The sequence below is a fragment of the Cyprinodon tularosa genome, unplaced genomic scaffold, assembly GCF_016077235.1.
Source record: "Cyprinodon tularosa strain WSP-4 unplaced genomic scaffold, ASM1607723v1 ctg30, whole genome shotgun sequence".
In the NCBI taxonomy this organism is placed as follows: Eukaryota; Metazoa; Chordata; class Actinopteri; order Cyprinodontiformes; family Cyprinodontidae; genus Cyprinodon; species Cyprinodon tularosa.
In genome coordinates, this window is record NW_024039008.1 from 5633523 (window position 1) to 5657652 (window position 24130).

Consider the following 24130-nt stretch of genomic DNA (forward strand, 5'->3'; position numbering starts at 1 on the left):
TTTTTCGCCTTCACGACTTATTCCATTTTTGTCAAACATATGTGTCTCAGAACATTAAACATTTTTGGCAATAAAAGCAAACACACAAATCAGTTTTTGAATTTTTTTTTAATTAATATTATTGGAAGAAAAAAATCTAAATATTTTTCAGTTTGCTCTAGTTTTTCTTTTCTTTTGTGCCAATGCCTTCTTTAGACATTCAAACAAACATATTACTGTAGCTTGACTTTGCTTTCAAACTGTAGATGATATTTGTTTTGCTTCTTTTTAGTAATTTGCATGTTGCATTTAGCCCTAAAGTCTCTATTCCATTTGCTTTTTTTATTCTCTGCATCATTATTCTTTCTTTCTTTTATCTGTATTTTACTTAAAAAAAAAAAGGTTCAGCTTTGCCCTTGTGACTATCCTTCCAAGCCTTTTGGACCTCTTGACCCATAGAGGGTTCTGTAACCTTACAATGAAAAGCTTTGCTCGCAGGCATTATATGAAAGCTGTATGTTAAAGAAATGAATCATGCTTCAAACATAAATTCAGATTATTTCAAATAAATGTATGACATAACATGCAAAAACTTGGTTCATATAATGATTATGCAGGAAAAGTACAAATTGGCAAGTAACCAAACACTTGTACCCAACCTGTCTGCTGTATTCACTAATGCCTTAATAATCCTCTGAGGCCTTTGCATAAAAGCTGGATTAATTTAATTAATTAGACAAAATTAAGAAAAGTTGAATGTTCATTATACAATTAAAGCTATGTGCTAAGCTGGGTTTTTTTTGTGGCTTTGAGAGTTTAAGAAGGAAGGATGTATAGTCATGCTAAACCTTTCAGAGTTTTGTCAAATAACATTCCTGGCGATAATTTTTCTCTGTATTAATAACTAGAGGCTTCATAAAAGCAGGATTTTTCAATTTATCACTTTCAAAACATATTACATTTTAAAGTAAATAATATCTACATTTTATTATTTATTACCATTAATCTGCACACTTTGAATTGTAGAGGTGGTCAGCAGCACCAAATTCCAGTGTGTGCACATCACAGACAACCTCACCTGGAATACAAACACCTCCTCACTGGTCAAAAGGGCAAAGAAGGGGTTGTAATTCCTGTGGAGGATGAGGGGAGCCCACCTGCCCCCACCCATCCTTAAAAGCTTCTACAGAAAACACCATAGACAGCGTTCTGAACAGCTGTCTCACTGTGTGGTGTGGAGGCTGCAGCGCTGCAGATTGGAAGAAAATGAAGAGTGGTGAAAACAGCAGAGGATCAATGGGGCTCCTCAACCCCACCATGGATAGTTCTCCATGCTGCGCTCTCTGAAGAGGCTTCACAGCATTTGATGCAGGACCAGCAGGTTCTGTAGCTTTTTCCCCACTGCCATAAAACTGTTGAACTGTTGAAGAAACTCTAAATCAAGTCACAAATCGAGACTCTGCATCCAACTGATAACATCATACTTGCACTATATGGTGAAAATAGAACTCAACTCAAATGTTTTTACTGTATTTTGCGCCTTATCTATTTATCTATTTTGCACTGCTCTGAACCTCCCACGTCAGTGCCTTTTTGCACCATATCTCTCCCACACTGTTTACATTATGATCAGTGATGCACTTTATTGCACTTTATTTTTCATTGCTAAGCTGCTGCACACAAAAAATAAATAATTAACTGTCGGAAAGTTGTATAAGCAAAATTTCGTTTTGTATACAAAATGAAAATAAAATGTGTCTAAGTATGAATTGGATAATAAATCATGATTTTTTTTTTTCAGACACCCATATCTATAAGATATTTTACTAAAAATACACCTGGAATATTTCTTAGTAAATACATATATTTTTGCAGTAAGTAATTTAAAATGTTGAATTGTGCTCTACCAGTGCAGTGCATTATGACGAGCACAGTGGTTATTGCACATATCAGTCGGTGTCAGAGGTTCTCTCAGTATTGATTATAGCCTCAATAAAATAATCACCTGATTAAACTCTGACCTAAACCTAAGGTGGAGTTGTTGTCCACTTTTAGGTTTCACTTTCCTGAGTGCCACAACCCTTCCTTTGGTTGCTGCATCACAGCCACAAGCTGGTTGACAGATCTGAAGATCAGCTGTTAGAGCTCTTATTATTCTTTAACCAACAGTGTCACCACATTTAAAAGATGAACAAGGAGGATTGGTCAAGCATCTTTGATGAAGAAATCGCAATTCTAAATGATAAAGGAGACACTTGGCATCTGGAGTTTGATGAAAGTATTGAGCCGGAGAAACCAGACTCTCGCTGGAAGGAGTACATCAGGAAAACAAGTGCAAGGTCAGTACTGGACGCAGTTTGCTATCTTCTCTGCTAAGAATTGAAATGCCATGAACTTCTACGGGTCTTTCCTAATTTCCATTCCACTGAATGCAAATGAAAGTGTCAGGCACATCGACATCCAGGGAGTGGCAAATTTATTGTAATTTATGGAAATGTTTTTCTTCTGTTATTAACAATTGTTTTTAGAACATATTCCGGTATTCAGGTAGTTTGTCCTGCTTGTTAGCAGAAGTGTGCTTACATTTTCCTTTATTTAAAATCTCACTGATTCCAAATATTTTATGTATCTTCACCCAGAAATTCAACCTTTAGGCCAAGTAGAAGCAAATAATGGTTAATGGACATCTTTGAAATGTTTATAACTTTGATATAAACCATGTAAAGAAAGTGCAATAACAGTTATAGCTTCGTGTCAAAGATAAGACAGTTGAAAAATAACCTTTGCTTTAAAAATAATAAGAAATACTGTATTATAGTAAGAGCAATGTGCTTAACAAATAGTTTTACCTTTGTGCTCTGCCAAAGTAAATAAATTTGGAAGAAAAAATACGATGTATGTATATAAATATAGCAGAATGAATATCGTATGATTGTGTACTATAAAATAAAACTGAATATTAGATGTTATCTATAATTGTTTTTGTTTTAGATTCAGCTGCACCTCATGTACAAGAACTTGGCCTTCAAACCAGGTCATGGTGGTTTTCCACATGCGCCTAATGAGTAGGCAGGGCACTGTCAAGGTCAGGCCTTTACGTCAAAACTGCAAGAAATGTAAAAGTGCACCGATGTTGGAGCCATTGGTCAAGCAAGACAACATTCGTGTCCTGATGGAGAACCTAGTGCAGAAAGTAAGAAGAAATTGCTACAAAGAAGACATTGAAGAGCTAAACAGGGCATTCGAGCAGTTTCATGTCAGGAGTGCCCATGAGCCTGATCATTGTGAGGGATGCAAATTCAACGTCTGTGCCAAAGAATGAGCTAATATAGATAAAGTTATGGAAATCATCTGCAAAATGTATCTTTCTTTCCCTCTATATATTCATATTTCAGTGTTTGTTATTCCATGTATTAAATCCATGTTGATTTGTACTTACATAAAACTGTGATAATTTATCAATTCTAGATTAATGTTTTGGTATGAGATATGAAATGTCTATGTAGTATTTGAGTTAAAACTAAATGTGTATCAAACAGGGGCGGATTTAGGAAATTTGGGGCCCTAGGCAAAGACAGGCAGGGGGCCCTCTGAAATGAGAAGATAACTCATTATACAGACCCATTATAGAGATACAGAAATTTCAATAGAACAGAAAAAGATTATTTTGACTGCCCTTAATGACGTTTTATATTTTTATATTATGTCTAAGGAAAACTAACAATTCAAGATATCTTAAATCATGGATATTTAAAATGCATTTTAAGATATCTCAAATGAGGTCATCTGATTTGTCATTTAAAGTTTCACATATCCGGAATTATAATCAAGATATTTCACCTAATTTGAACTTCTCAAAACTATATTTTTATAATATCGGAATTATGAAATATCCCCCTAGTCTGTCACTGAGCTGTCCTAACAGTTGCCTACAGAAATTTACATGGCTGCAATGGTGCTGGCTCTTCTTGACAAAGTTGTTTTAAAATGCCACAAGATAGAAAGAACTCAGCCATATGCAATGTGCTGAGAACAAGAACTTTGTGAACTCTAAGACTGCTTCAGAAATCTGTCATGAATTGCTGCAGCAAAGTTAGTTATAAGCTAGATACCGGTATTCAAGCTTCGTCAATCCAACTCAGGAGCTCAGACTTCAGCCAACCGTTCTCTGATACTCCCTCTTCTAGGGATCATCAACACATTTCCGAACTACGCACGCGTGAGAAATACAAATAAATAAATAAATAAATCCCTTGCCTGGAGACCAACTGCTACTAAATTACATAAATGAGACACACCAATTTCAAATTAATTATAAGTTTTTTCATATTTTTAAAGACTCTTTTTTCTCAAAATTTAGAATTTTTAATCAGTAGCTTCTCTTCTCTGCCCCTCTCATATCTTCCCCAGTATTGCCTACTCCCCAGCAAGAAAGGCCGCTATTGTCTCTCCTAAAAGGTGCTATAAGGCATTAGATGATCCAGCTGTAGAATCCCTGCGATAGCTTTTATTTTTTTTTTTTTGGTCTGGCAAAGCAGTGCAGGAGATAGCTGGAAGGGAAAACTTATGAGAATTTTAAGAGTATTAGCTTTTGCAGAAAGAAGCAAGTAAATAAAATACATATAATTCAGCTGTTTAGTTCCACACTGCATGCCAGACACACTTAATGTTATAAGCGTTCTGATTGCATTTAAGCGAATTGACATTTATCAAAAACTTTATTAATGTGCACAAATAAGGAATAGTTGTATTAATTAATTAAAGTTTTATGGGGCCCCCAGGAACTTTGGACCTAGGCAACTGCCTAGTTTTGCCTAAGGTCCGTCCCTGGTCTCAGTAGGTTTTGATGAAAAGGTATTTCTAACTGATTTGTCATTTTGGTAAACTGGCTTTCAAGCATGAGAATAAATCAACGTTTAATATTAAGAACAGATCTGAAATAAGTTTCTTATTACACCGTTTTAAAAAGATGCACAATAAAAAAAAAAAAGATATAATAATTTTGTGCAAACATATTGTAATTGTTTTGGATTCATTTTGGTGTTATGGTATTCTAACGTGGTGGAACATGAAATAAAACATTTAATTGTGAAAAGAAAACAGTCTCTTCTGTTGGTTTGCAAGAAATTTGAAAATCGGGCAATTAGTTATAAGCAAAAGCCTTTTTTTCAATCTTATCATGAAAAATGACAATTCACCTATCGTCCTTCAGAAATATTTTATTATTTTAATTTAAAAGATTCCAGTAGCAAATAAACAGTGCCCTGGATTCTATTTAAATGTGTGTATTATCTTTCTTCATATTAGGACTGAATTCAATGAACTTTAATAATATATCATTTAGAGATTATAGCACTAAGAAACGTTCCACTTTTGTCTTTTTTATTGTGCTTGAGGAAAGAGAAACATTAGTGATAACACCCTCCTCCATTTTGTGCAAGTCTGATTTGTAGTAAAAATTAATCCTGGAAGCTTTTTCAATTCAATTTAATTTTGAATTAAAAAAGCTTCCTGGATAGGAAGCAAAACATCTTCAAAATTGGAAACAAAGTCCAGTGGATTGTTTTTCATTTTCTTTTTTTTGGAATGACTATGACTATGTTCATAGAAGAGCCTCAACTAATTTGGTCACCAAAGCTATAAAATGTTGATCTGATCTTCTTTCATCTTTCCATTATGAAACCAGATATAACAAAAAAAGATGTCTCATAATATCTAGATAGGGGTGGTGTTGCCCAAATATTGTCCAGGAATTTTTTTTGCAGAAGTCAATAAGTTCAGAAAAGGTTAATGAACTGTCTAATTCAACAAGATATTTTACTATTAATGTATAAAGACAGTGATTCAACTTTCATCTAATATGTCTTTTATGTTTTTTTCAATACTTACATTTAGGTTTTTTTTATATAAATCAGTAGATGAGTTTTGGGCCGAGACAATCATGATACATTAAAACAATGAAAACATTTCCACTAATATATGACTATGTTGCAACACTGGTAATAGAAAAATATGGTACCTAACAGCTCTGTAAAAGGTTTTTAACTTCAGTCGATCTTTAAAATCCTTGTTTGAAAGATACAATGGTATGAAACCGTATGTTTCCCCTTTCTGACTTATTCCTTTTCCAGTTTTCGCTAGTTTGTCTTTTCTCGTGTGCTAACTCCTGCTTTAGACATTCAAACAAACACATGAACATGACTTTGCTTTTGGACGGTGTAGATGATATTCGTTTTGCTTCTTTTTATTCATCATGTGCATGTTGCCCTAATATTTCTTTATGCTGTTTGCTGTTTTTAATCACTGCATCATAATTTTTTTTCTTTCTTTTATCTTTTTTATGGTTTGAAAAAACAACTTTGACAAAATTGAACACCAGAACAAAAATAGGTCGCAAAAATTTTGACATATTTAAGGAAAAAATACTGAAATTTTTAAGTGCAAGGCCTTGAATTGGTTGGAAGGAAGCTATCAGCTCCTATTACTATCCTTCCAAGCCTTTAGGACCTCTTGACCCACTAAGGGGTCTGTACCCTTACAATGCACTATATGAAAGCTGCATATTATTGAAGAAATGAATAATGCTTCAAACATAAATACAGTTTATTTCCAATAAATATATGACATAACATGCAAAAAATTGGTGAAATAATGATTATGCAGATATAGTAAAGATCGGCAAGAAACCAAACACGTCCACCCAACCATCTGCTGTTTATTTGCTTATAACCAGCAGGTGTGTCTCATAGCCATGCGGTCAGACTGTATGCAAGTTTAAAATCGAGGTGAATCATGTTAACTGTGGTTTTTCTTTGAATCGTATGAAAATCATTTTTCAAAAATGAAAGCTTCTTCACTGGATTTCAGCCCTACAACATTATTTGGATAGACATCTGTCACCTAATTCTGCTTTGTATGAGACTTCTTAGTCTATGATAGGTAAAACACGAAGAAGCCCACAAGCTGCAAGCTGAGTTCTCGCGGTAGTTTTTAATTCACAAACAACCCGAATGCTGCACATTATTATTCCGGCTTGCCAAGTTAGATGAAGACTTGTCCACCTGTCTGCTACTAAAATTCAACACCTTCACGCTCATCATGGCATCAAAGGAATCTACGCTAAAGGTATATTACATTATCCTTCTGCAAACTGCATTACACATTTCTTCTTTTTAACATCAATTTAATCTCCAATAATAGGTAATTAACTCTTTCTTAGGGTTTTCTTTCATCAACCACTGTGGTTATTCTGATTCTTAATACGCGAGGTGAGCTTTTAAATAATGTTTTTACCTATAATTTCTTAAGATATGGTTTAGAACCAGAGACAATTTAATCAACAATTTGTAACCATTAAATCACTATTATTTTTGACTTAATGTTACAGTTCGGAGGGAATATTCTACATATTAAGTCTCACCAATGCGTATGAATTGTCCTGCTCAGGTTTTTGCAGCACATTCAATGTAAACTGCTCCAAAGCAGACCAAGAGGGCTTGCTTACAGCTCTGGGCCCCGTCTTTGACCTGAAGGCCATACGGCCAGTTGTGAACCAAACAACGTGCTCAAACATCACTGTCTACTTTACTCTTTACGGGATATTAGGAGTGGTATGTTCAATTTTACATCCTATAAAGCTGTATTCTTTCTTATTTGACCTTCAGTGTTTTTAAAGATATTATTCAACACTCATTTTAAGAGATTCTATAATTTAGATTTCCATATTTACTCATCATGCTTTTTTCATGTGATGTCCATGTTGAAAAAGTACACTAAAAAAGCTCATTTTAAACAGTTGTGAGTCAACAATGTCTTATGCTTATTGTCATCCAGGATGAAAAGTCACAAGTTCTAATCACTTACATTTGGCTGCACTACGTAAGTAGAAGAGTCATCAAACTCAGTCTCTTTAGTGGTAGATTTGATTTATTATTTTATCTTATATGGAACAGGGATCACTTTAATAAAACCACTTTTTATACTATTACATTTACTCTTTTCTTCCTTTTCTAGTGGTGGATGATTGAGTTTGCCAGGTGGAACCCGGTTCAGTGTGGCCTAGAAACGATTACTCTTCCCAAGAAGAACTTTTGGCTTCCAGATATTGTCATCAGTGAGTTGTGAGTAGTGTCCTATCAAAGCATAACGTGCAAAACTTACCCAACACTAAAATAGATCTCTTTGAAAAAGTATATAATTTTTCAAATGTTATTTGTTGTGCTTTACCCACTCTGTGCTTCTGGCAATAACAGTAATAAATGTATTTATTAAGTTTGCAATAATAATCCATACTTTGCTTCAAAACTTTTGCATGGTCTGCTCTTTCAGCATGGAGGAAAACAAAGCACCATCTGTGCCATATTTGCACCTGTACAGTGATGGAAGGGTCCAAGAGGGTCTTCCCCTTAGAGTTGTGAGCTCCTGTAACCTCGACATCTATACTTTCCCCTTCGACATACAGAACTGCTCTATGACTTTCAACTCTTACATCTATGATGGTGAGTCGCTGCAACAAAGCTGTATATCTTTTCTAAAATAAAACGTTTGGAAATACATTATTTGTTATGGTAATATAAAAAGCAGATTTAGTGTTCATAGGAACCACTATCATTTACAATAATTTACAAACTTTCAATCTGGTAGTTACTACAGTAAAAAGCTGTTATTGCAAAAGGAGAATAACAATGACAGAGCATCTAGTATTTTTTCAAATAGTGTAATTTAATGCAACATGACAGAAGAGTTCTTTAGTTTGCAAAGTTGACTTTACTTACTAAACTTTTTTCACATTATAGCCACAAACTACAGTCTGTTTTATTATCACTAACAGTCCGACAAAGAAAAAAAAAAAAAAAAAACATAATTAATAACTGGAAGAAAAATGGAAAAATGGTTATCTCTGCCTTTGCCAACAAATAAAGAGCCGTAAAGTATGTGTTTGCAATGTTTTTAATTTGATATCCCAATATAAAATTCATCGAATTAGGATATAGAGTTATTCTTTCAGGCGTTGGACTAAAAGAGTTTGGCCTCACTGCAAATCGACCAAGACGTGTTCATCTGTGATGATTATGGAAGTGTGCCAACAGTTTCATAAATACATTTGACATGAAATCCCAAATGGTTAAAGTGTAAAAATAATTAACCAAAAGGATTTTTTCTTTCTTTCTGTAATTACTGTTGTATTTCATTCTGTCAAGATCAAAGTAATTTAATTTGAAACAAAGTAGTTTTTTTCCTATCATGGTTGTCTGAGTTTTTTTTTTTTTTTATTCCCCAGCTACTGAGATAAACATTATTTTAGGGCGAGACCCAAAAATAATCACCGCATCCTCCAAGAATGTGATGACCACCCTAGGTGAATGGGAGCTGCTGGATATCACAGCCCAGAAGCCGATGAATGATGTGTCTGATCTTTACATTGACAGGCTTGTATTTTATGTATGTTCATAGCATGTTTTATATAATCAATTTGTTACCTGTATTTTTTGCAGAATAAATCCTGGGCATGTTCTCTCTGCAGATCCGGGTGCGACGCCGTGCCACCATGTACGTGGTGACCCTGCTGCTCCCCAGCTGCTTCCTCATTACGGTGGATCTCTTTAGCTTCCTCCTGCCTCCTCAGAGCACAGACAGATCCTCCTTTAAGATGACCGTCATCCTGGGCTACACCGTGTTCCTGCTCATTATGAGTGACTTGCTGCCTATCACAGGAAACACCATACCTCTAATAAGTCAGTATGAGCTACAGAGAATTTTGGTGCAGTACTTTAAAAATGTCCCTTATGACTGATGCCTGTTAATGTCTGTTAATCCTAAATTAATCTGCTTCAACAAATCAAGTGTAACCTGTGTTGATAAAGCACATTTAGGAGAAAAGATTTGCCCAAGAAATATAAGGGAAACACAAATAAAATTATATTCCCAGATGTTAGCAACCAGCCTGCATAAAATAGATCCTTAAACATAATCTGCAGGATTTGGCTGCATGGTGTTATTCTCATTTACTTTTGTTTCAGGTGTGTTGGACCAGGGAAATATTAGAAATTTTCCACATACTAAAATAGTTCTGGTATATACTTTTTACTCAGGTTTTAAAATCATAAGTTTTAAACTGTACATACTCTGTCCTTTTTTTTTCTAGATGTGTTCTTCTCCCTTTGCCTGGTTCTGATGGTGGGCAGTCTGTTGGAGACGATCTTTATCACCTACTTGTTAAACAACGCATCTGACTTCTCTCCTGTCCCTCAGTGGGTCCAGGCAGTATTTCTGAATTTTCTTGGTTGTCTAGTTTGCATGCCACGGAGGAATAAGAAACCAAAGGATTCAGGTATGTAATAACTAGGGGAAGGCTTTTTATTTTTACACCATTTTTACGCAGTTTTATTCCTAACACAACGTGAAATAACAAGAGGTAAGAAGAGATAAAAACAACACGTATTACATAAAAAAGATGTTGACTGACAAGTACAAAAGCAATACATTTTATTCAACAGTATAATTTTGCAAAAGGAAAATGCTGATAAAAAAACACTATTTAAAAAAAAAAGCAAAAACAGAAGCTTCAATTACAGGATATATAAAAAGATAAATAAGCAACAAGCAAATACCTCAATCACTGCCTGAAAATAGAAAATCTCAAACTCACTCCAGAAAACAAAGCTGTAGCTGACCACTAGGCGGAGTCAACTGTCAATTAATAGAGGACTAAAAAAACCGCATGCCTTAATGTGTTTTTTTTTTTTTTTTTTACATGTCTGGTCATTATCTTTTAAATATGATAGAACAGCTTCATATTTATATGAGTGAAAGGACGGTGAGGCCATTTTTTTATGTTTTTGAGTTTGCATCATGCATGTGTTGGCTGTTTCACCATTTGCAGCTTGTTTTTTGTTTGCTGCATCAATATGTTCTATTGTACTGAAACAGTTCATTAAAATTCATAATAAAAAAGAGTATTTCACTGAATTATTCATTTAATGAAAAGAAATGTATGTTCTCTTACACATGACCTGCCCAAGTCTCAATGGGACCCCTAGGAAGAATTTGATTTATTTCTACCAATAACAATAATAGATTGCAGCAATCAATGATGATCAGATCATTTTCTTGCCTATTTAAACTTATTATAGCCCTAATAGTCCTGAATACAGTCTTCTGTTGGTGTGCATCATCTTGTGTTATTAAAAGTAATAGAATAGACAAATGTTACATTTAATTACAGCAAAGGTTTCATTTGATTTATAATATTTGGTTCCACCTACAAGAGCAATATGCAAACATAGCCTGTGGTAAAATAACTATAACAAAAAAATAATGTAATATTAATATAATATATTAATTTGATATACAATGTAATATAAATTATATTGTATGTTACAAAAACATACTTCATGAAATCAAACTATAAGATATTAAGCATGTTCTTAAATAAAATGCAACCTGAATTGGAAATAAAATGCTACCTGGAACCAGGCAGAAAAAGGAATTTTAATGCATTTAACTATATACTATATACAAATGCTCTAGAATTACCTCTGCCGACATGACCTTTGACCTTTTTTAAACACTTCTTTATTGAAAGCATTCTCTCTCTTAAACCAATGTTTCCAAGCTTTTCTGTTTGGAGTCATCTCTGAAAAAGATCTTACAGACATCTTTGTTATTATTAATCACAGCAGGCTCACTAAATCATTTTCCCAAAACATAGCTCTGTATTAATTTGAGTTTGGAAGAGCTCTCCTCTGCAGATGCAACAGTCACAGGGAGAGTGATGGCCATTGTTAGAGCTGCACGCATGCAAATTCTAGTACAGCACCAATAATATTTGATCTTACTTTTGCTACTGTCCAGGAAATTCTTTACTCTAGTACCAAGGCTGAACAGGTATAAGGTTTTATTTCGATTTTAAAAAACTTTATTTGGCCAACCTTAGGTAAACACAAACATGTTATCCATGTGTTGGAGGGGGGTATGCAAGTTTCAGGCCCTGTTTTGTGAGCATGCATGCTTTATAAATCAGACCCCTGCAAGTCTGGCTCTACCATTAGCTGCAGTACGGCATGTGCCCAGAAATGTTTTTAGGCCTCTTCTTTTAGGCTTCCTCTTCTGCAACCTACATAAGCAAATATTCTCCCCTTTGTGCCTAATATGTACTTAAATATATTCAATGTTTAGAAACTTCATCCATAAACGACTTAGAAACATACTAATTCTTATGAACTACACAAACCTAGGATATTCGCTTCTGTCAGCCACCATAAATTTCACTTAAACAAATAAAAAATGAGAGATAATTGCATAAAAAAATTTTACTTGGTAAAATTAGACAAAATAAGGGAATGAGTCACAAAAGAAATAATAATGGCCTTTATAGGTGAGCCCTAACAGTAATATTTTAATAATACCTGAACGACACAAGAGTTTCTGCTTATCTCACATCTGCAGGAAGCATCTTCCTGAGTTGATGAAAAATAAAAAATAAATTCTTCCCCCACCTCTTTAGCAATATTTTATAAGAACAGAGATATAAGAGGTATTTGATGACCTTAGAGGTCTGCATGGCTAACAACAAACCAGTAACAGCGCTTTCTATGCCATCGGGTTTTTATACTCTAACCTTGGACAAACAGGAAGCAAGTGCACTAATTTATAAATAGTATGATAGGATTGCTTTTTGCTGTGCTGGTAAGGACTCTGGTAGCAGTACTGCAGAGATATCAACCTTTTTTATTCAGAGAAAATTTAAATTTGAAATCTGTCCTCCAAGAAGGGCCTGGTAGTGAGATGCAGCTTCTTGCGTTTCTGCAGCTGAAGTTCAGTCTTCAGGTTCTTAAAGTTTAGTTAACTCATTTAATATTTTCACAGGAACAACAAATACGTTTGATGTAAAACCTCCCAAAACAGGAGGTCCAGTGGAGGAGGACGAGGCCCTACAGGAGCTGAAGAGCCTCAGCCACATCCTGCACACCCTCCGCCTTCAGGCGGAGCAGCAGACAAAAGAGACCCAGAGCTCAGAGGAGTGGATCCAGGTGGGCTTCATCATTGATCGCCTGCTCTTCGGCCTCTACATCGTCTTCATATCGGTCGCCTTCATCACCATCATTGTAGTCTGGGTGAACTCCTCCAATCAGTAGATTGCTGCATGCTGCCCAAATTTATTACACTAGAACATTTTGAATAAACGCATCTACAGTAGTAACGATTTTCACACAGCAATTATAGTACAGTAGCTACTTGTACTTTGAATTATTGTGAAATATAATGTAATTCTCAATGCTGAAAAATGTTCTCCTTAGAATAAATAACATGAAAACCTGAATGTGCTTCTCATTGACACTGATTTTGAACACTCAATATGTTTCTCTCTTTATATTACCGTATTGACCCGAATATAGGACGACCCTGATTATAAGACAAGCCCCTCTTTCCAGGACCAATTTTTAGGCACCAAACAAATCTATTTGGTTTAAAGAAACCATTTTATATTGAAGTGCTAAGAATTTCATTTAAATAACATACCACACTGCAAAAACGATCTAGAAATAAGTAAACATTTCTTAAATTAAGTGTATTCACCCTTAATTTGAGTAGTTAAATGAGATAGTACGCCAATGGAATGAGTCATTTTACTCTTAAAATAAGATAATTAGATAATATGCACTTGAAATAAGACAATGCAATTGTGTTTTCTTATTTTAAGTGTAAATTGTCTTGTTCCATTGGCAAAATGTCTCTTTTACCTCCTTAATCCAAGAACAAATGCACTTACTTTAAGAAAAAATGACTTATTTAGATTTAGATTTTTTGCAGTGACATTGAAAGATCAGTGAAATTAAACAATAAAAAGCTTTAAAAAACATGGTAATGACACATTTACTAGAAATTTTGCGACACTTCAACTAGAATGCAATCTGAACTTTGCTCACGGAAAGGTCTCAAAAACCCGCATGAGGCTTTTACTAACAGACATCCTCTGCCTTGCTGCGCTCGCTGCCACTCCTACTCTCATCCTGCAGCTCTCCAAATTTTTAATAAGCTTTTGTTTTGCTTTTTTTTTTTATCTCTACTATGCACTTTGTAAAGCCAGAATTTTTTTAACTCTGCCTCAATTGTCTTTAAACTTGTCTGACTTTTGATCCACAATGTTCTGGGCAGCGACTCTCCTTTTGTAGCTTCTTTGCCGCTTCCTCCCTGTTGTGATAGAAAGATGACCCCAGCCACAGTGAGGAAAAAATGGCGCCCTCTGTTGTTGCATCTGTGTAGAGATCCCAGACAACTATCAGCCTTTATAATTGGTTAGACCCTGATTATAAGACGACCCCCCATTTTCACATAATTTTTAAGAAAATACCGTAGTCTTATATTTGGGCCAATAGGGTATCTATTTTATTTAATGGTATATTGATTTATAGTAAGCACCATGTGTACTTAATTTGATAAAGTAGACTTAAGTGGTTTCCAAAAGGAAATGTAACACTGAACTGCGATAATTTTAAGAAAACCATTTTAGCTGTAAAAATGCTCTGGTTGCAACATGAACAAAGACATGGAGCTTATAGTCACAACATCATATACTAATTTTTGCATGTCACTATCCAATGTGGTTGAATGGGTATGACTTGTCAAATATTAGTACATTTTTATAAGAGGTAGGTTTTCCAAATCATAGAGAATGCTCTTTTTATTTTTATGTTTTAAACTATAAAACAAATAAATATGAATTGAAAATGTCCCAAATCAAATTGTAACATAAAAGCACCTAAACAACATTACTAGAAGTTCTAAAAGGTAACATAAAATAATTACGTATGAATTCCCCAAGTTTTTTTTATAGCTGAAATCCTATATCTGCTTTTAAACCTATTCCTAATAGGTTCTGTTTGCAGTTCAAGCTGCTTCTACAAAAAAAAAAAAAAACACTAAAGGGGCTGAATGCCTCTTAAGTTTTTGTATCTTCAGATATTATTAGTTATTCAGTTTTAGAATATGTTAATCATTTTATTTTCACAGACTGAACAGCCTCATTTATTTTGTTGACCTTTATGTTACTCATTTATGTTTTTACACGTTAAGCCAATTTAACCACAACCTGACAGGTCTTAGTTTCCAAGAACAGTAAGAAAGAGAAGAAGACTACAATCTACAATCCAAGATTTCCTCCCTTATCAGCTGAAATTCTCCATTGAGGAGGTAAAAAAGATCTCATTCAATCGCGTTCTCCAGCTTGGAGGTAAGAGACCTGATAACAACCGAGCTATAGCTGCTAAATTTGAGCACTACAAATAAAAATAATACGTTAAAAGTCAATGCAAAGAGCAGTAGGGAACGCACTTCAGTGCTAATGATCAATTTCCTGAAGAAATTCTCAACCAAAGACAAGTTATGTTCCCGGTCAGAAAAAAAATAAATGCCTGAATGTATCAGGGCCATGGTGGCTGTGGATAAACTTTATGTAAACGGACAGCTTTTCAGGGATAGGGAAAATAATCCATGGCTTCATAGGGCAGTCATATTTAAATGTAAAATCCTTTTGGCTTAAACATGAAAAATTTATAAAATTTCTATTTTTGAAAAAGAAATCCTGTCTTAAAATCTGTGGGGGGGTTTTTCATTATCTTATGCAGGCCAGTTCGTTATGCGTCAGCTTGCACACCTAAATTCGGCCAATCATATATCAACGTTCATCTGTCAATCAATTTTTTCGGTCATAGCATCTTGATTCTTTGTTGCAGCTAATATACGCAACGGTTGAAATAAGAAATAAGAATGATTTACTCTACCATTGAGTTCCGTCCCAGTGTTCACGGGGATGGACGTCTGTGTCTTCAGCAGGTAGAGCTAACAGAACTGGCAGCATTGCAAGGCAAGGGCTAAAAACATGTACGGCTGTAAGCCTTCTACACCAAAGTATATAAGTGGGCCGGTGTGGATGGAAAAATGCCAGGGCCGAAAATCGTTCCCAGTCCGAGTCTGATGATGACTAATCAGGTAGAAGGAAGCCAAGTGGAAGTTTGGGTATACGTGTTTTTTATTGTCAAGTAATTTACAGCTATTAAAATAATTTACCAAAATTTATTAAACTTTTCTTCACTTTCTGATTTTAGATGTAGGCGTATCTCTTGGAATCTACAATCCTGATGAGCCAAGAGAACCCATCCAAAAAAACTTAAGACCATGACACCACTGGAATACTGGAAGAGAAACTACTCACGTTTCTGAGATCATGAAAAGCTTGCACATAAATACTTGTCAGCCCCCTGCACTAGCATTCATAGTGAGCGCTTGCTTTCTGAGGCTGCGAATGTGATGGATTAGAAAAAAACAGACTGGGCTGTTAGAAGGGGCAGATGCTGTTTATTATTATAAAACAATTTTTTTTAAAAGCCCACTGATTTGACCAAAGTTAAATTAAGAATAATCATGAATGACCTTTTTTGTCCAAGTTTAATGCCTTTGTGGCATACTGGTTTGTTTAAGCACTTGCTTTTTCAGTGAAAAGGCCAGTTTCTATTATTTTGTTAAAAATGCAGGCTCATGAGAATTGCACTATACTTAAAAACTAATAAGCAACGATCTACTGGTGCTTTATTTCAAATCAATGCAACCAGTGAACTTTATTTTAAAACTAAAAAGAAACCATTTATTTGCATTTTATTTTGAAACTTAGCTGCTTGATTTTCTTTTGAAACTAAGCGCTTGGTTTTAAAACTAGGCAAAGAAAGCATTTGCACTTTATGTGAAGACAAATCTTTTTTCTTTTTTGATCCAACATTATTTTCTATTTCTAAGGAAATGCATTGTTGCAATATTTAAGTTACTCTTATTTAGTTTTCAGTTTTTGCTGTTAATGACCTTTCATTGTGAGACAAATTGACATGCCATTTTTGCTGGGTAAAAAAAACATGTTTTCGTAAAATTGATTACTGCAATGGTGTTTTCTCAGGTCTGCCTCAAAAGTGGATCAGACAGCTGCAGCCGATCCAGAACCCTGCTGCCCGTGTCCTCACTAAGACTAAGAAAGTAGAGCACATCATCCCAGTTCTAAAGTCCTTACACTGGCTCCCTGTATCTCAGAGAATAGACTTTAAAATACATGTGTTAGTCTATATATCTCTAAATGTCTTAGCACCTAAATACATCAGAGACTTGCTATCAGTGTACCGACCCTCCAGATCACTCGCGTCTTCTGGCTCCAGCCTGCTCTGCATACCTAGAACCAGAACTAAACATGGAGAAGCAGTATTTAGTTCCTCTGCTCCACTTCTCTGGAACAAACTTCCAGAAAACTGTAAAAGTGCAGAAAGCCTGAGTTCCTTTAAATCAAGACTAAAAACACGTTTGTTTAGGATTGCCTTCGACTGTTCTAGTTAAACAGTTCAACTCAAACATCATTAGTTCAACTTTTTTATTTTCTTTAGTCCAACTGTTTTTAATTTTCTTTTTTTGTTTTTTTTTTGTTTCTGCATCTTTCCCCTACTTTGCTTGATTCTGTTTTATTTTGCTATATTTTAGTCATGTAAAGCACTTTGCATTGTCTTTGCACTGAATTGTGCAATACAGATAAATTAGCCTTGCCTTGCCTTGCCTTACAATTAATGGGATGTTTTTGCAATCAACAATACTTTTGTAAGTTCTATTTGGTGAAATCAAAGCCATACACTGCATATTAGTTTGCTTGTATATTTTTTACCCTAGATATTTAAAAAACCATTTATTGGTTAGCTATCAACTAAAAGAAACAGGAAATAATCAGTTATCGATATCAGGTGTAAAACCATAATTATCGTGCTCATAAGGATCCATATAAAGTTTGTTTTAGTTACCTCCCTGTGTTGTTGTGTTCCATATGTCAGAGCTCTGATGATTCTGAGGTTATCTCTGTTATCTTTGGAAAGGGGAGTGCTTATATTAAACCTCCGCCTTGGTAATATCCTTGTTTACAATCGAAAGGGTGAAACTGTTGTCGGAAAATTCAAGATCCTATGTTTTAGCCTCACATATGTTGAGATCAAATGTCAGTGATGTAAACATAACGACTCCTCTCTGAAGGCACACCCCTCTGATAGAGCTTAGAAAGGGAATGGTTTCCCACTTGTACAATACATATATTGATTTATGAGTGCTGCTGATTTTGCATGGGCTTACTTTCTAAAAGTTTTCACTCAATCCTTTCTCACCTGCAAGGCCACACAGTGTGAGAGGAGATGTTGATTGACTATTGTATTTGAATTGTTTGGGACAAAAGGTAATGTTTTTTTATCACAAGCCAGACTCCCTCTCAGTGTTTTATTCATAACATTGCTTTATTTTCCTCAACAGTCTGTAACTTGTTTTGATTAACTCTTTGGAACCTTTCAAAGTTTTACTACAGGCTTTAAAGTGATGCCATCCCTTTTTCTGTCCTCCTTTTGCCCCAGTGATCTGGGTTGCCTCTATATATCTGGGACCGGGAACACCTCTTTATTGGACCTGGGCTCTGTTGGACGAGTCTGGGGCCGCCCAGCCCAGCTATGAAGCATATCTTCCCTCTGAAGAAGCTTTGTAAATCCTTTATACATCAGCATGTTCATTCAGGACACACACTAATGCTAAATACTAAGCTGCAGTTGCAGGTATATACACCACCCTGAATAATATTATTTTATCACAATAGGTTTTGACTTTCACACAGATTATTATATAAGGGATGCCTGCTGCTCTTGACACTTTTTCTATATGATGTTTACTTTGGTTGTCTTTTTTTCTTTTTTTTTTGCTGTCGATACGTTCTCTGTTTTCTATCCCTATACAGTTGTGGAAACAGACATCTAGGAGTTACTGTATATCTTCTGGGTTCTCTATTTTCTCCTTTCATGCATCCTATCCTGTATTCTTTTTATCTTCATCTCTTTTATCTCTCCCTTTAGTTCTTATTCCCTCTTTCTTTCGCACCTCTCTTTCAGTCTCCAGGTCGGTTGTAATCGATTTTACTGCCGAAATAATTTTCAATAAAGTTTCATATACAAATACTAAGTAGAACCTTATGGGGATGGTCATATTGGTCTGCTTGTGAAAGCAAAGCTAATGGCCTATTATCTAGCTCTGGGGCATCTATTCTCAGAGCTATAATGGCAAAACGTGATACAAAAAGAGAAAAAAAAAAGAAACACTTAACGCTTATCAACCAATGGTTGACCATTTGCTCAGTGAAATGCAGGTTGGAGGCAATTAAAGGGCTAAGAAGAATATTTTACACAATTTACTCAACCAAAGTGGAAGTCATTTTTACACTCATGAGTGGTAAAATAAATATGGAGTAGGTCACAAAGGGCCAATAGGCAAAGTATGTTAGATCCAATAGACATTGGTCCACACAGTTTTCATGTGGATAGATATCACCACATTTCAGTACATTAAACTGATTACGTTGTTATGTTTAGGCTGATTTTATAATTTAGAACAATGAGTTTTTTATTAAACCATATTTTTTACCCATTACTAAAAAAAAAATCCTTGGAAAAGAAGAACCTCTGACCGTACCTCTTTTTAAAATTCAGGCCTACTTTTGTAATGCAGCAGAAAAAATACCGGCAAGTCCCCTTTGACTCTTTCAGAAAAATTATTAAATTTTTGAGTGACATAATGGACGTCAACACCCCTGAGACACTAAAACATGACCTTAAAGGAATTATTCTTGCACTAAAAGTCAATTTTTGTGACAGAAGGAAGCATACCCATTTTGTTATTAATAGAAAAATTCAGATTTTGAAGAAACCACCTAACACCTGTTTCTTCTTGGGCGTCGACCCATTTATTTGCCTATAATCATCAGGTTGAACTTGGCGGCGCTTTGGTCAGTTCTTTCCTACTTATAAATCATACACTGAGGCTTAACTCTTAACAGTGATTTGTGTTCGCCTCGTGTGAAACCATCTACAAAGAAAGCGGCTCTCCTGCTTTGTGTTTCAGCTCTCCCACATCATTTGCAGAAGCTGTTCATCATGCTGAAGGCATACTCGGGTCGAGTATATCTGGACAATCAGAGGCTAAAACTAGGCCTTTGGGAGTTAGTGAGCTCGGAGAGTTGCAGGCATATGTAACTGTGTAGTAATGGTTGTTTATGTATCAAACTGAGGTTCAAATATTTTTCTATCCTTTGGCATCGAAGGCAAGTAAAGTCTTTATCCAACAGCTGCAAAAATTGACTCATACTTTCAATAAGATGAAATCCAACAAACCTGCACCAAAGGTAAGGTAAAATATCCTGTTACACATTTTGTGCGTCTTAAACTGCAAAATCAGTTGATTTATTTTGTTTTTAGTGTCTCCTTCCATCGGTTACTCCCTCTGTGCTGATTCTTTTTATCATTCTACCAGGTGAGCTTTTTTATTGACGTTGAAAAATATCGAAACTCATACAGTACAAATAATATATGAAATCAGGAAGAACCTCTACTAAAAGGGTGTTCTTTAAATTGATTTAATAAAATTTGCTATAATGTGATCATTCTCACCATCAGTTTTCTGCAACACGGCTGAGGTGAACTGCTCCCAGCCAGACCAGTCAAGCCTTTTTGCAGCTCTTTCTCCTGCCTTTAACCTGAAGGCGATACGACCCGTAGAAAACCAATCGACTTACACCAACATTAGTGTGTATTTTACTCTCTACGGGATATTAGGAGTGGTAGGTTGAAATTAAAGCTTTAAAAATAAAATGCAAAATGCAAGAAAACACAAAGAAAGATTAATTTTGACTTACTAAAATGATAATTAAGATGACTGTTGTCTTTATATTCTAGGATGAAAAGTCACAACTTCTTGTCACTTACATCTGGCTCTACTATGTAAGCTGTGCAAATATTTGCCGCCATTTTCGTCAAATTTGTTGTTTCTTGTGCTTGTAAGACAGTGTCTACTTTATACGATTAGATGGCATGACTTTTAACCAAGATTTTTTTTTGTTGCAGTGGTGGAAAAATGAGTTTATCAATTGGGAACCAGAGCAGTGTGGCACTGACATGATTTCTCTCCCCAAAGAAAATTTTTGGCTTCCTGACGTTGTAATCAATGAGTTGTGAGTTGTCTGTTGTATATTTTAAATTTGCACAATACATTTAAATTGTTACTAAACACACTTGTTAAAGTAAAGGATAAAAAGTAATGTGACAAAAAGGGACCAGCCTTGTTTTTAGTACATTATCCACATTTATTCCTGCCCATGGCATTCAAGTTCAAGCTTTTTATTGTGGTTTACATGATCTAACATTTCTTTTCTCAGCTGAAACCTTTGCAGAATATATGTGCACCTTTTTATTTTAATTCAACAGCTACCTGTCTTTATTTAATAGTGTAATTCTCTCATTCTTTCCCTTTAAGTATGGAGGAAAACAAAGCACCAACCGTCCCATACTTGTCCCTGTATCATGATGGTAGAGTGGTAAGTTCATTTCCTGTCAGAGTTGTGAGCTCCTGTAACCTCAACATCTACACCTTCCCCTTCGACATACAGAACTGCTCTATGACTTTCAACTCCTACATCTACTATGGTGAGGCACTGCCACAAACTTATTTACTATCTTAAAAATAAAATCAAGTATTTCTCGTTTTTGGCATAAAAACAACAATTTGTTGGGAGATTCAAATGTAACAGCGTAAATTACAAAAGGCTGAATATATTTATTGGAAAACCAAAATGGATTCAAGAAAAACCTATTAGAGTGCTCAGTCTACCTTTGACCAAGCCATGTTTTGTTTTACTTATTAACTGTCTGGTTCTGCTCCCATTGAAATCATGCAGGGAGGAACAGAACTTTTCCATCCAAAAATGCGCTCTGCCATGTTTATTTTAGTTTGGCTATGGGTTTGGCACCTCTGGATATAGTCACAGGTGTATATCCTGCCTTAAAATTTAATAATGCAGCATGATATGCCCTCCTGTGCTGGGTCCATTTTAGAACAGTTGAGGCTGCAGTGGGATAAGATGGATTCTCATGTGTTTCTCTGTCCCCGCCTCCCTGTCATAAACAGGGACAAGGACCATTCTACTGTGACCACATCACAGCCATAACCCCAATATTTAGTGCACTTTAGATGCAAAAATGGCATCTTCTCCGTCTGCCCAGGGCTGCAGCAGCTTTCTGAAATCGCAGTTTACACTGTTTTTTTTCTTTGCATTTCACTCTAAGAATAGAATGAGGCTCAATTGAGCTGCTTTAATTGTCAACAAGTAATGAATCAAGTGGATTTATTTACTTCATTTATTTAAGTTTAAAAATCAGATAGATTAGGTTGGGCAAACCTAATTAAATTATTTGTTATCAACTGAAGCAATGCATTTAACCCTGTAATGCCAAATGTATCATATTTTTTATACATACGGTTTCTGAAATGTTTTCGCTTCTGATACCTTTTGCATAATTTAATGGTAAAAACTTTGCTCAAAATCCTATTGTACACAATCAGATATACCTGATAACAGCCAGTAGAAGACTACACAAAAAATAATATTGACTTATCGCATAGTAATAAATTATTAATATCAAAAATGTATTTCAGTTTTTTCTTTTTACATATTTTGTTAAAAGGCCAAATAAGGACTGAAACAAAAAAAAAAAAGTAATTTTCTGTTTTGTTTTATTCTTAGATCGGGCTTTAAAGGGTTAAGTTGGAGATGCATTCTCTGTTTAGAGCACTGTTTTCAAAGATCTGTCAGCTTAGAAAGAGATACTGTGTCTCAGAAGCTTTGGTTAAAGTTGTTGTACTTCTTCTGTCTGCAGCTACTGAGGTCAGGGTTTTCCTAGGGAGAGATGCAAAATTATCCACAGAGCTCTCTAAGCAAGTGATGACCACCATGGGTGAATGGGAGCTGTTGGACATTACCGCTCAAAAACTAGTGAATGATGATGAGTCAGGTCTTTACACGGACATGCTTGCATTTTATGTAAGTTGACACAAAAAAGGTGTAAAGGGTGAAACTATTATCTATATTTGGATTTTTTTTTTTTTTTTTTTTAACAATTGAATCCTGGGCATGTTCTCTCTGCAGATCCGGGTGCGACGCCGCGCCACCATGTACGTGGTGACCCTGCTGCTCCCCAGCTGCTTCCTCATCACGGTGGATCTCTTTAGCTTCCTCCTGCCTCCTCAGAGCACAGACAGATCCTCCTTTAAGATGACCCTCATCTTGGGCTACACCGTGTTCCTGCTCATTATGAATGACCTGCTTCCAGTCACTGGAAACACCATTCCTCTAATAAGTCAGTATGGGCTTCAGAGAACAGAAACTTAAGGGTTTTTGTTGTTGGTTTTCTTGTTTGTAATATTGTAATATATTCATTTTTCTCTATTATTAAAAAAAGCAAAAAAAATAATATATAAGCCAAAACTCAGCGTTTAGCCCTGCACGCTTCAATGATCTATTTCCTCTGGTCTCTCTCTGACAGATGTGTTCTTCTCTCTCTGTCTGGCTTTAATGGTGGCCAGTCTGCTGGAGACGATCTTCATCACCAACCTATTCAGCAACTTGTCTGAACTTTCCCCCGTCCCCCGATGGATTCGAGTGATTGTTTTAAATTTTCTCGGCTATCTTGTTTGCATGCCCAGAAAGAATATGAAACCAAAAGATTTAGGTACGCAGCCCACATCCAGTCCATCCAGAAAGCACCTCTATTACTGCGCCTTTCATTTTTGATTATGTTAAAGCCTAATTCCACATAGCATTACATAAATCTCTCTTCGTTGTAATAATTTCACAATACAACATTCCGACAAAGTTGAAAAGGGTTTTTGAAATTGTTGTAAATTTACTACAAACTAAGAAATTACATCTATATAAGCATTCACAACCTTTGCCATGAAGTTTTAAAAAGAGTTGAGATGTGCACTGCTTCCACTGATCATCCATGAGATCTTAAATTGATTCTACAAATAGAGTTAGACCTGTCTATACACAGTCCAACAGTTAATCATTAATGTCAGGATCCAAACAGCAACATGAGGTAAAAGAAATTGGTCTAAAGACCACAATCAGGACAGCCTTAAAGCACAAGTCTGGGGAGGGCAGCAGAAAATATTCTGCCACTTTGAAGGTCCCAGTGAGGCTAGTGGCATCAATCAGATGTAAATGGAGGAATTTTGGAACTACCAGGGCTCAACTGTGAGCTGATCAGCC

General features: G+C 35.4%; 2 protein-coding genes across 2 annotated transcripts; both read left to right on the top strand.

Moving 5' to 3' along the window:
* The first annotated feature begins 2166 nt into the window (after positions 1–2166).
* On the top strand, positions 2167–3301 carry LOC119787667 (receptor-transporting protein 3-like). Its single transcript, XM_038291648.1, has 2 exons — positions 2167–2318; positions 2971–3301. The coding sequence occupies exons 1-2, from the start codon at positions 2167–2169 to the stop codon at positions 3299–3301; spliced, it is 483 nt and encodes a 160-aa protein (XP_038147576.1).
* A 3561-nt stretch (positions 3302–6862) lies between these two features.
* On the top strand, positions 6863–13276 carry LOC119787630 (5-hydroxytryptamine receptor 3C-like). Its single transcript, XM_038291598.1, has 10 exons — positions 6863–7104; positions 7199–7247; positions 7426–7589; positions 7813–7857; positions 7993–8099; positions 8308–8477; positions 9260–9420; positions 9503–9713; positions 10124–10309; positions 12847–13276. The coding sequence occupies exons 1-10, from the start codon at positions 7078–7080 to the stop codon at positions 13113–13115; spliced, it is 1389 nt and encodes a 462-aa protein (XP_038147526.1). The 5' UTR covers positions 6863–7077; the 3' UTR covers positions 13116–13276.
* Positions 13277–24130: the final 10854 nt, after the last annotated feature.